At 47.7% G+C, this 12,634-nt stretch overlaps 1 protein-coding gene across 1 annotated transcript; it reads left to right on the top strand.

The window, feature by feature from the left end:
• Window positions 1-3,172: 3,172 nt before the first annotated feature.
• Window positions 3,173-4,874, top strand: ISCA2 (iron-sulfur cluster assembly 2). The gene is made up of 4 exons (XM_058026613.1): window positions 3,173-3,258; window positions 3,420-3,588; window positions 3,726-3,841; window positions 4,035-4,874. Exons 1-4 carry the CDS (start codon window positions 3,173-3,175, stop codon window positions 4,207-4,209), a joined length of 546 nt encoding a protein of 181 aa, XP_057882596.1. The 3' UTR covers window positions 4,210-4,874.
• Window positions 4,875-12,634: the final 7,760 nt, after the last annotated feature.

Genomic DNA, 12,634 nt, shown 5'->3' with positions numbered 1-12,634 from the left:
CAAATAAAAACCCCCAAAAACCAAAAAACCACCCTCAAAAAACCCCTGCTGAGACTAAGCCATGTATTTAACACTACCTAGCACACTTTATAACTGACCCAGATAAAGGCTTTTCCTTGCACATGGAAAGCATACCCTTCAAAAGGCTTCCCTTATCCACATCCTTCAAGTCTTACAGATGGTAAAGAAAGTTGCCTATCTGACTGCTGGTAACAGAACTGCTGTCAAGTCAGAGCAACACCATAAAGTGCCATCACACATTCACAGGATAAGCAGTGCTTGGAATTTGCTTGGGAGCAAATTCCACAGTCCATTAAATCAGGATGCCTCCCTGTGAAACAACTCACCAGGTATCTTTGCTTCACAGATGCTTTTACACAATGGCAGTGACTATGTACATACAAATCAACACATATTTCAAAGGCTTTGAACTAAAAATCATTGCATCTAGGATCCAACTTAACATTTTCACAGAAAATGTCTCCCTCCCTGCACCCCAAAATGGAGTAGTAAAAAGCCTAATAAGTGTGTATCTGTAAATCTACAGCCAAGGCCTTTACAGAGGAAAGAAGCAGAAACCTTCTGCCCAAGGTTTTTAGCTGATATCATACATTACTGTGGTGTCAGTTTTGCAATAACATTACTAAAGCTTAAATTCCCCAGGGCAGCATAAGCATCTTGGGCCAAACAGACCTTGCTTTTAGGCACATGCCCCCTGTGACATCTGATAACAGGCATAAGCCTCCTGGTTCCCTTGGAGCCAAAAATTGCTTAAGAAAGATTCAAATCAACTTCAGGCGGATCTCATTATTTTGCAGATGGAGGTCCTTTCAGATTACCAACATCACAGGGAGCTTATGCTGCACTGCATAAACACCAGTGGAAAAGGCTAAGAACGCTAGCAGACAAATTCTCTCCAGCAAGACTGAAACTGGACTTGTTAATTTTTGTAGTTCAACCAACTCAACTTTATTACACGAGGATAAAGCCTGAAGTTCCACTTCATCAGCCATCTACACCTGATTAATCCAAATCCCTCCAACACAGCACTTGCAGCTCTGTAAACAAATGTGCTTGCAGGCACTACAGTGGCAGTGAATACAGCAGGCAGGTTCTCAAGAAAATCCACATACAGGCACTAATCAATTTAACTGTTCTTTCAGCCAGAACATGTTCCTTTTGCTACAGATCGTCAGAACTCACATTTAAATTCATCACATCCACTCTTGTATTCAACACCACGCCTGAGGTTTTATTATCACCAGCTTCTGAAGCACTGAAAAAAATTTCGTTTCCCTTCAGAATAGATAAAAGATGATTTTAGCATCATATTGCAGAGGAGAAATGAGCAAAATAGCTAGAAAATTCAACTTTCAGATAAATCTTTTCAATACAGTGCGCTTAAAGAGAGCTAAAGGAACTCCCCAAACCAGGACACCACAAACCAGAATAAGAACAGAAAATCAAAACACAAACTTAAAAACAGATTATGTCTACCTATCAGAAACAATATGACCAAAAATTATAATAATCCAAGAAGGAAGAAAAACTAGACTGTAACTCCATGAAAAAAAAAAAGTGACTAACCATCCCTGTACCATATAGCTGATTGAAGGAAAAATGGCCAGTGATGAGATGCAAGGGAATAGCTGTTCTCCTTAGTTACCCCCACCTCCCCTTGTCACACCAAAAAGTTGTCCCCAGACAGCAGATTATTAATTATATTAACTGTGAGTGATGATAGTTGCCCTTTTCCTCATTCTTTCAGTCTGCAGTAATCATTTCAGCAATGTCCCAAAGACCCTTGAAGCTGCACGCCACATTTCTATCAATTTAACACAGTAAAAATGAAAGTGTCGGTTTTTTGGGGCTACATCCATTCTCCAAAAGGTGTTCACAGTGAATACAGCCACAACATGGAGAAATGCAGCAAGATCAATCTAATACACCCGACAGGAGTGAGAAAGAAAGCTAATGCAATATAGAAAGAAATCAGGCATGATCCCTCTGCGTCTTTTCTCCAAGGAGGTTTTAATTCCCTCCTCCAAAGTTGTCAGCTTTTGGGATGCCACATTGATAATAATCGAGAAACACCCTAATATGTTTTTAAACATTCAGTGTTCCAATATTCCTGATGAGGATTCATCAACTATTGCAGGTGCCTGCATTAGTACCAGTCCTGCTGGGACCTTTGCCTGTGATACTTTCCTGGCTTTACCCTAGCATCATCAGAGCTAACCCAAGAGTAGGCAAAATTAAACAGCTCAAACCAGTCTTTATTTACATGCTCAGGGTGGAACAAAAAGCAAAACCCCGTGGTTACAGAAGAATCACTTTGCTCGGAGCAGGATGGTGAGAAAGCCAACTGTGACAAGGTCCTGAAGTCCTCTGACGGTAAATCACTCCCTCCTGCTGGGATGACAGGTTTTCTTCCACCAGTCTTTCACACAGTCACTGTATCACTCTCCACAGGCCTGGCTAGGGCTGAGGAATAGGATTCCTCCCCCAGAAGCGCAAGAGGAACAAAGAGATAATACACTCTTTTAACCACAAGCGCTGCGTGATCGACCGGCTAGGCCACTGTCACACGGCAAACGAGCAGGAGGAGCTGAAAACACCGCGGGAGGGCGGCGAGCCCCGGGGGGCTGCAGGGGCCTGCCCGGAGTCGGGGGGGCCCTCCGGGGCCGGGGCCTCCGCCCGCCCTCGCTGCGGTGGGAGGCGAGGGACGGTGTGGGTGTGAGAGCGCCGGGCAAGCGCTCCAACTGGGGACGACTGGCCTCCAGCTGATAAAGGAGAGCGAAGCAGAAAAGCCGGAATCAGGGAGAAACCCTAAAACCCCCGTGTTTGCTCTTCAGCCTACCCAACTGCCCTGCGGCGGCACCTTGATCCTTCTCTGGGTTCTACTCAGGATAACCCTACGGCTAATCCCGTGACAAGCATGCGCGGACAGACTGCGCTCGGTGCTTATTTCATTACTGCTTCATGGCTGCAAACACCCCCAAAGGCGAATAGCAGCTTCGTGCTTTGAGCACCTGTAACGCGTTCACCGAAGCTGACGCCGAGCACTGCCCGCGAAGGGGCACGGGCACGGGCACGGACACCGTCACGGCCGTCCCGGTGCCGCCCCGCCGTGGGCGCGGCCGCTCCCGCCCGCCACGGCCGCACTTCCGCCATGGCGGCGGGGCGGGGCTGGGCCGGCATGGCGGCGCCGGCGGCGCTGCGGCGGTGGTGGATGCTGGCGCTGGGCGGCCGGACGAGGTACCGTTCCCTTGGACACTCGGCCCCTCGCACCCTCCCTCGGGGGCACAGAACGTCCCCGCTGCGCCGCAGGGGTTGGTGGCTGCAGGGGTCGGGCCCGCCGCCCGCTCCGGCGGCGCGGACCCCTCTGAGGCGCCCCCTCTCCCTTCTTCCCGAGGCAGCCGCTGCTCCGCTCCGCCGTGCCCAGGCCGAGCGCTGCCGAGGCCCCCGGGCGGCCCTGCCCGCCCCGCTGGCTCCCTGCTGCGCTGGGCGTCGTCCTTCTCCGAGCCGGGCCCGACGGAGAGCGGCCCCAGCGAAGGCCAGGTCTTCCTCAGCGAGAGCTGCGTGAAGGTGGGGACTCGGAGCGGCCTGGTGTCTCTGGGAGGGTTTCCAACCTGTCTGCCCTGCCGTCACGCAGAGGAGGTGTTTGTGTGTTCACTGGTTTGTTCAGCAGGCCTTTTAGTCCTCTTCCTTTTATTTATTTGCAGAGGCTGCTGGAGATTGCAGAAGGATCAGAGTTTCTCAGGCTGCAGGTTGAAGGAGGTGGCTGCTCTGGCTTCCAGTACAAGTTTTCCTTGGACACAGTTATCAATCCCGATGACAGGCAAGGACAAAGGGACATTTTGGTGGTCAGGTGTTACTGTTCTTGGCAAAAATGACAGGAAGGGTATGTGTGAGATGATAGTGTCTTGAATTGAAGGGAAGAAGCCTGTGAGATAAGGAACATGCTGAGGTTGTGCTTTTCTGTAAGGTCTTTGGCACAGTTAGTGGTTAAATATGCTGCTTTTTTTTTGCAGGGTGTTTGAACAAGGTGGTGCCCGTGTGGTTGTGGATGTGGACAGCCTGGCCTTTGTGAAAGGATCCATGGTGGATTTCAGCCAAGAGCTGATCCGAAGCTCCTTCCAGGTGGTGAGCAACCCCCAGGCAGAGAAGGGTTGCTCATGTGGAACTTCCTTCTCTATCAAAATCTGACTGGACTTACCATGGATGGACGCTGTTTGCAGACACTTTTGGCAGAGGGTTTATGTTTGTTCTTTTCTCTGCTGCTCCCTCTCATCTCCCTTACCCTGTGATACAGCTGTTACAGAATACTGCAGCTGTGTGTGTGTTTGCACTGAGCCTGTCTCCAAGACTTATTGGCCTTCCCTTCAGAAACAATGCAGTAACCATGAGCACGCACACAGGAGCATCTTCAGCACCTTGTGATCCACTGGCCAGGTGGTGCTGACTGGCCAGCCCTGTCCTGATTGTGGAACTACTTAACTGTCTCTGCAAGAGAAGGCTGTATATATATGTGTGTATGTGTGTTTATTGAAAGGTCTTACTAAAAAAAGTCTGTGAGGTTGATTGGTATTGCTTGTGCATTTACATACGAGTGGAATCTGGGTTCTTTCAGGCTAGTGTTGCTTATTCCTTACCTTCCAAGCAAATGGGACTTGGAGTCTTTCTCACATGTACTGCTGACTCTCCACTGCCCAGCTTACAGTGGGCTTTTCCAGATGCTTTTCTTTTTTCTTGCTGAACAGGATTCTCTTGGTCCCAGGAACCTGTGGTGGCTTTGCTGTAAGTTCCTGGGATGATGGTTTTTACTTGTTCAGAGTAAGTGAAACCAAAAACATTGAGGTCGGAAGAATTAATATCTTGTGTCTTTTATCTATGAAAAGAAGAAAAATCTTTATATATATATATATATTTATATATATGTAAAGTACACAGCTCTCTGTGTGCTGTTTAATGCTTCAGTGCTGTTTAAGCCTGACTTGGAATTTTTGGTCTTACAGGCTTTCAGGTTTCACAGTGTGGTTGCTGCCTTCTCTTGCCAACAGGAAGGGAGATTAAGGTGATAGAGGAGAGCAGGAGTACTGCCTAGGGCTTCACAAGTCCTTTTGACTTACAGTTGTCTGGGAAGCTTTTCCATAACTTGGTTTATCATTTAGTCTCTGTCTAACATTCATGGTTTAATGAAAGACTGGAACTCCACTCCTTTCTAAGACTCCATGGAATGGGAAGTCTGGAAGTTTCCAGAATAACATCCTTTAGATTAGTCATTTTCTATAGTTTTTTATCTGCCACTAGATGTCTTTTAAGTCAGTGATTCACCTGCTTCTGGATGAAAGGAGAGATGGGGAAGCTATTTTTGTTCCCTCTTTTGTGTTTTATCTGATCATAACCAAATTGTTTAAGACTCGAGTCTTTCACGTGAGTGTGGGAGCACTGCATGACTTTGGTCTCGAGGGAACTGCCTGTGACAAACGAGCTTTTCTAGACCATGCCACAGGCATTTTTTGTTAAGGTTCCTAAAAGCCTTTTTAAACTGTTTAGTAGTGCCTATGTTCAGCTCTGTTTTGCCTGTTTGTTTCTAGTGCTCAGAGCTGATAGCCAGCTAGTTTCAGTTTCATCTGCAGATGTTACAGGAGCTCATATATGATCTGCTCCGACTCTGTCACTTGGGGATGCACATGGATAGGATGTGGAGCAGTGGCTCTTTCAGTTTAGCCCTTTCCATTTCCTGTAGCCAACAACACCTGCCTAGTTATGTTGGTAAAAGGGACTAGAAGAATGTGGTTAAAAGATTTGTCTAAACCCCTGCAAGGTATTTTAACGCTATCTTTATGCTCCCAGATCTTGAAGGTGGTGTCAGCCAGAACTGCCTTTGAAAAGTGTAAGACCTTAAAGCTTGTGTAGGTAGAATACATTAGATAAACTCAATTTCTTTCAGCTGGGATAGCTACAAATAGGCCAGAGGAGTTGCTTTCTGAACCAGGAAGAGCCATTCTTGATCCATTTCACACAGACTGACCTAGGTCAAGCCTCTTGAGATATTTTATGGGAAATGAAAGTGCAGCAGTAGTGCTGGAGAGGTAGCAAGCCAGCAGCTACCAAGGCTTTTCTTCCCTGGCCTAAAGCCAGCCTTCAGCCCCTATAAACACACAGGCTTCATCTTGATTGCTGTTCTTGCTGAATGTAAATGTGCCGTGTCTGTTCAGCCTAGCCAGGTGCCTACACTTGCTCTGTGCTGATGCAGTAGGCGGAGCAGGTGTTGTCCACGTGGCTGCTGCCCCTTGCGGAGGGTGTGCCTCTCGCTCCAGGGGCAGAGCAGAGCACCCGTGTCACCCGCAGCGTTGCTGTGCAGCCTGGCATGAGTGAGTGCTGTGCCCGCGGTTCTGGCAGTACTGCTCTGGCTGCACTAGGTGGACCCCTTTCTCCTTGGGACTCTCTGCACTGGACAGACACAGGCGTTCTGGCGTGAGGCTGGATCTGCTCCACGCAGGACCTGAGCAAGAGCAAAAGTTTCTTTGCAGGTGTCTGTTTTGGAGGCAGGCTGGTATTGCTGCAGTGTGGTCTTTAGATCAGAGAAACTGCTAGGAGCCAGAGAGATTCCAGCCCATACACCATGTTGCCCTTGGCTTCCTAGACCTGCTTCTTGGGAGAAGGTGTAACCTATTGGCAAAAGCTACTGCTTTTCCAGTTCCCATTAGGGAATGGGTGCAAAGGGCTGTCTGTCACCTCCAGAGTTGTCCTGCCTCTTTAGAAGTGTGTCAGTACATCAGACCTTCTGTCAATGTTGGGAAGTCAGCAAAGGGGCTCTTGTTGACACAGGGTTACAAAGGTGATCTTGGTGCATTTTGGCTGTGTAGGCAGAAAGGCTAGGTCTTGGTTCCTACTGGAAAAGTCTAACCTGGCAAGTTTTGTGCACTGAATAGGTGACAGAGATGGCACCACACTGTAGCCTGTGGGGCAAGACTTGTGGTGCCAAGAGAAGGACACAGAAGATTAGACAGGGAATTTGATGCTGCTTGGACCATGAGGGGCTGACAAGGCCTGTCTGCAGGAGGTCTGCACTGTGGGAATAGTTGGGAGCCCTTGTACTGAACCACTGAGAAAAAGCTGAAGGAGCTGGAGGTGCTGCCTTCATGCCAAATGAGAAACTGCAGTGGAAAACCTTTCTCTGCTCCCACATAAAGCAGGAGGATTCTCTCAGTTCACCCACCTGACAAGGAGTGAATGATCAACAAAGATATTTATGGAAACCTAAAGATGAAACTTCAAGGGAAAAGGGCACAATCTTCAGTGTCACTGACAAGAAGGTAGAAAAAGATGGAATAGAAATTTTCCCTTTGGTGGGAGCTTCTGGGAGCTCTGTAGAGACTTGTTAGTAGATGACCAGCATATCCTCAGCCTGTGACTGGCTCTGTTCTTCAGATTCAGTATCTATCTGTGTCTGTCTGTCTGTCTGTCTGTCTTTACAGAAGGTCCCACTTCAAGGCCTCAAGCCAGGCAGTGGTAGGGAAATAGGAGATTTTCATTATCCCCTTTTATTTTGTGGTTTAGGGATATGCATGTGTGCTGTGCTTGTGTTGGTGGGCCCCTATGTGGTATCATTTACTACAAAGAGCATTTTGAGGTGAGTAGCTACAATAGGAGCAATGGCCAACCTGGGGTGAGTGTTAGGGGAATAGCAGTCCATCTCACCCAAGATTTTCATCTGTAAAATTTCACTAATGTCAGAGCTTTCTCTTGTGTCATTATTCATCTGTATAGAGCTGTCAGGAAGACAGCTAAGGTTGTGGAACCAGTACCCTATGGATGACACCCACCGGGACTTCTGCTTCTCCCACACAGTAGTGTCATTTCTTGCCACTTTAAGGGCTTGTCTGAATCCAGCACCTGGGGGAGGAATCATTGAACAGTGGAGGAGGCAGTAATGGGAAGGCAGAAATGCATGAAAGAAGGCTTCTCTTGTCTGTTTCCCACGCTGGGGAGGCACATGCTTTGTACTAAGGCTGCCTTCAACCTTACAAACATTTCAAACATCTGGTGGCAGCTGCAAGTAAAAATCAGAGTTTTTAAAACTGAGTTTTTACACTGTGAACAGTTCCACTGTTCACGCTGTAAGCTGGGACTGACTGGTCAGTGGAGTTTATTGTATTATAGGATGTCCTGAGTTGGAAGGGACCCCCAAGGATCATTGTGTCCGTCTCCTGGCCCCACACAGGATAGCCCCAAGAGTCACATGTACCTGAGAGCATTGTCCAAATGCTTCTTGAACTCTGGCAGGCTTGGTCCTGTAACCATTTCCCCATGGAGCCTAATCCAGTCTCAGTCACCCTCTGGATGAAGAATTTCTTCCTAATATCTAACCTAAACCTCCCCTGACACAACTTCATGCCATTTCCTTGGGTCCTATCACTGATCACAAGGGAGATCAGTGTCTACCACTCCTCCTCACAAGGAAGTTGTAACTGCAGTGAGGTCTCCCCTCAGTCTGCTCCAGGCTGAAGAGTAACCAAGTGACCTCAGCCACTCCTCATACAGCTTCCTCTCAAGGCCCTCACCATCGTCATGGCCCACCTTTGGACACTCTCTAATAGCTTTGTATCTTTCTTATATTGTGGCACCCAGAACTGCCCCCAGCCCTGGAGGTGAGGCTGCCCCAGTGCAGAGCAGAGCAGGACAATCCCCTCCCTTGCCTGGCTGCTGATGCTGGGCCTGATGCACCCCAGGGCAGGGCTGGCCCTCCTGGCTGCCAGGGCACTGCTGGCTCAGGTTCAACTTGCCATCAACCAGGACCTCTGGTCCCTTTCCATGGGACTGTCTTGGGAGTTCAAATAAAAGTTCAGAGCAAGTGTGCTGTATTTCCTGATGAGCTGCTACAATATATGCTTAAGGACTAAACCAAACATTGCCTCCACAAGCAAACTCCACCATCAAACTCATTGGCAGAGATCATGACAGCATGTGCAGTGTTTTGATACTCCCTTTTCTTTGCCTGTTTTCATGCACACCAGCCAAAGCTCTGACCATGCTTCTCTGGAATGGGCCATAGCTGCCAGAGAGACTGGCAGTAGAGGAAGGGATAGCCTTGTGTAATGGTGTGTTTGCTACAACTATCAGCCAGCCTGGATAAAGAACCACCATTCAAGGACACAGAGCACTGGCAAGAATAAACTGCAGCCACCTGTATTGCATCAGACTTCTATTTGGGAAGCTCTTTATTGGCTTCTTTTTTGTGGTTTTTCTTTTTCTTTTTTATTTGTTCTTTTTTTTTTTTTTTTCTTCTTTTTTTCTTTTTTCTTTTTTTTTTTTCCTTTTACTTTTTTTTCTTTTTTCTTCTCTTTTTTTTCCTTTTTTAATTTTTTTTCTTCTCTTTTCAAATTTTCTTCTTCTTCTTTTTGTTTCTTTTGGTTCATTTTTTTTTTAGAGGACGGATCCTTGAACCAAATGCCATTAGAAGCTAGGTAGAGGCTTAATGGTGCAGTTCAGATCCTGCTGGGTTCTAAGGAATATGTTTGCTCTGCATGGTTTCCAGGATTAGGCTGCAACTGGCTTTGATCTGTGCAGATACCTGCCCAGGAAGCAGCTGAGTAGATCATGAACTTTGGGTTGGTTTAGTATCCAGCTGTGGACAGAAATACCGTGTGAGTCAGCTGAAGCTGTTCATGACAGTGAGATGGGCCATTACACCAAGGCTGTGATTCTGCAGCCCGTGGGGAGCAGTTTGTGTGCAGTGCTTCCTGCCACTGGCCTTCCCAGAATTTGTATGGCTCTTAATATCTCCTGCTTGAGCAATAAGAGTTTATGGTCCTAGTCTTTGTTGTTGATTAGAACCCAAGTTTGTGCCCCTGTTTTAATCAGTGCTCATTTACCTTTGGCATCCTTCAGAGGAACAGAATGGTATGTCTTTCAGTTGCCATGGAAACAGTGAGACTAAATGCACATTTCCATGGCAACCTGCCATTATCTTCAGCTCTATCTGTGGGTCTCATTTTCTGACCATGGGGGTGGGGTGGTGAAAATGGAACTTCATCTCTTAAAAAAATTTTAAAAATAAAGAAAAATGCTACCAACACCATCATCACCACCCCCTTTCCTCCTCTGACTCAGGCTTGGGGCTGAGAGAGACCCATAACTGCTGCCACCATGCCATGCACCAAGGCTCCAAGGTATTCTCTTCAGCTCCTTCTCTTCTTCACCCTCTAAAAATAGATACATTCAGAACAATTTGATGACAATATTCCAGCACTTCTCTGAATTCTTTGTTTCCTCAACTAATGTTCCTAGCAAAGGCCCTTGAAGTTAATTGAACTTTCCAACAGGTTCCAAAGGTCAAAGTGTCCCAGCTTCTTTTGCTCCAAAGGGCCAAGGGTTAATTACAGGGTCTAAGACTCCAAGGAGAAGAAGCTTTTGTCTGCTGTGACTGGAGGCACCAGGGCACATCACATTAACCTCAGGAGTGAGAGATGTTCTTGCAAGGGGGGCAGCTTTGACTGTGCAGGAGGCAGCACCCATCAGAGAGTAAGGGATGAAAGGCAATGCTTATCTGTTTTGTGTGTGACTCAGGAGATACAGGGCAGAGAAAACAGGTATATGCTTATGATGCATCTAACAGTCCACTACCCAGAAGTGCTTTTGGCCACTGCTAAAATTTCTGCCTCCCCCAGACACTGAGTCAGGAAAAGGACAAAATCTGCTGTACTTTGAGCAATTGCACACAGCTGTTCCTTAAGCCCGCTTTCATTATTCTTGTTCTAGCTGGCTTGACCTTTAGCTAATTCCTATATTCATGGTCTAATCTTGGTTACTGAGGGAAAAAGCTTGTGTCTTGCACAGTTCTAGCCTGATGCAATAGTTATCTGGGGAGAAAATGTGGTAGAGCTCTCCTACATCTGCCCCACTAGTCTTTACCACATGCTGAAGCAGAGGGTGATAGAGCTCTGTGCGTTCAGAGGTCAACATGGAGACGGAGGTGATCTTCACAACAGGTCTGCCAGTTAAGGCAGGCACTGCTCAAGCACAGTTTTCCTTTCTGTAGCAGATCATACATGACAAAGAGCTGTCACAGTCAGCCTGGGTTTGTGCTCTTTGATCAAGGGAAGAACAAAGTCCAGTGAGTCTTCTACAGTGCTGACCTTGCAGGATTTCAGCAAGATTACTGCCTATTCACATTGCCAGTGTTTGGCTGGGAGCTGTTTCTTGAAAGCACTGAGAATGTTCTCTAAGCTGTGGGGATCTCCTTAAGTGCTGAGCACTGGACAAACTCTGTGTGGTTTGCATGGACAGCAGCTTGCTGGAGGATGTGCTGCTGGACCAGGCTGGCTTGGCCCCATGAGGTGTCAAGGTAGAGGGTACAGAGAAGGTTTTGCTGTACATACTCTGTCTGCTGTGGGGAGCTAACCTGCTGTGCAACAGCCTGAGAGCAGATACAGCCTCCTCCTGCTGAGGGCTGCTGAGGGCTGTGAGTTTGTGCTGCGGGCTAGGACCCACAGGAGGTTTCTGTGCTGGCTCAGTCCTAGCCCTGCAGCTGTGGCTCAGAGCCACAAGCCAGGGCGGCTTGAGGTGCTTCCCCTCCTCTCAAGCAGGCACTGAGTGAGGGAGTGGCAGGACCCCCTGTTCAGCTTCTCCTTGGCATCCTGTGCTGTGTCCAGGTGAGCAGGTTGGGCAGGCTGCGTGGCAAGCTTCCCTTCACCTCCCTGCCTGTCCATGCATGATTGCCACAAACTTCAGACATGGAAGATTTACATTAATATAGAAACTTTAGAGGGAAGAGCTAAAGCATTTTGGGAAAAAAAATCAGTAACTGCCTTTGGTGACAAAGGCAGAAGTAATGGGGTAATACTATTGTTAGCAGAACTTTATCTACCAATGTCTGCAAAAGCTTAGTGGGGAGCAGGAAAGCAGTAGGACCGTGTGGCAGATACCCTGGCCTCTTAATAAAATGCTTCCCCCTGCTGCCACTGTCCTATGTTCCCTGATAACAGGCACAGGCAGAAATAGGACTGCCATGGTGAAAGAATTTACTTAATCCTCTTCAAGCTAAGCAAAAATGTATCAGTGAAGAGCCGATTCACAGGGCAGAGCTGAATTGCATGAAAGAAAATTGTGTCTGCAAATCAAATAGAGCTCAAAGGATTGTGAGAGAGCAAAGGCAAAACAGGATGGTTTGGCAGGAGGAATAGCCCGGAGAGATGCTTAGGGGTGGAAGGCAACAAGAGGAATATGCTGAGCCTCCCCCAGCTCTGCTATGGAAACACAGTTTGGTGGGTGGATGAACCTCTCAGAAAGTGGGAGGGCACTGAGAGCTGACCAGGTATTGTAAGAGGCAAAAGAACCTGGTGAGACCCATGAGACCCTGAGAAGACAAGAACTGGTGAAGGGTTGGTGTATAGTTCAAATAGACAAAAATGAAGGGGATGGAGGAACAAAGAATAGGCAGGTGGACCAAGGGAATGAAAGGCCTGAGGAGAGCATGTGCCCATGCACATGCACCCCCAACAGCTGTATCATGGGCACCTGTCACCCCAAGATACAGCTGTTGGGGGTGCCAGATCCATGAAGCATCCAACCTGCTCTTCTCTGCGCTGGCTGAACTTTGAATGGCAGCAGTCTGTGCAGAAGG

Source organism: Melospiza georgiana, chromosome 6 (assembly GCF_028018845.1).
Source record: "Melospiza georgiana isolate bMelGeo1 chromosome 6, bMelGeo1.pri, whole genome shotgun sequence".
Lineage (NCBI taxonomy): Eukaryota > Metazoa > Chordata > Aves > Passeriformes > Passerellidae > Melospiza > Melospiza georgiana.
Note: the sequence above shows the minus strand (reverse complement) of the source record. Positions and strands in the feature narration are given on the sequence as shown.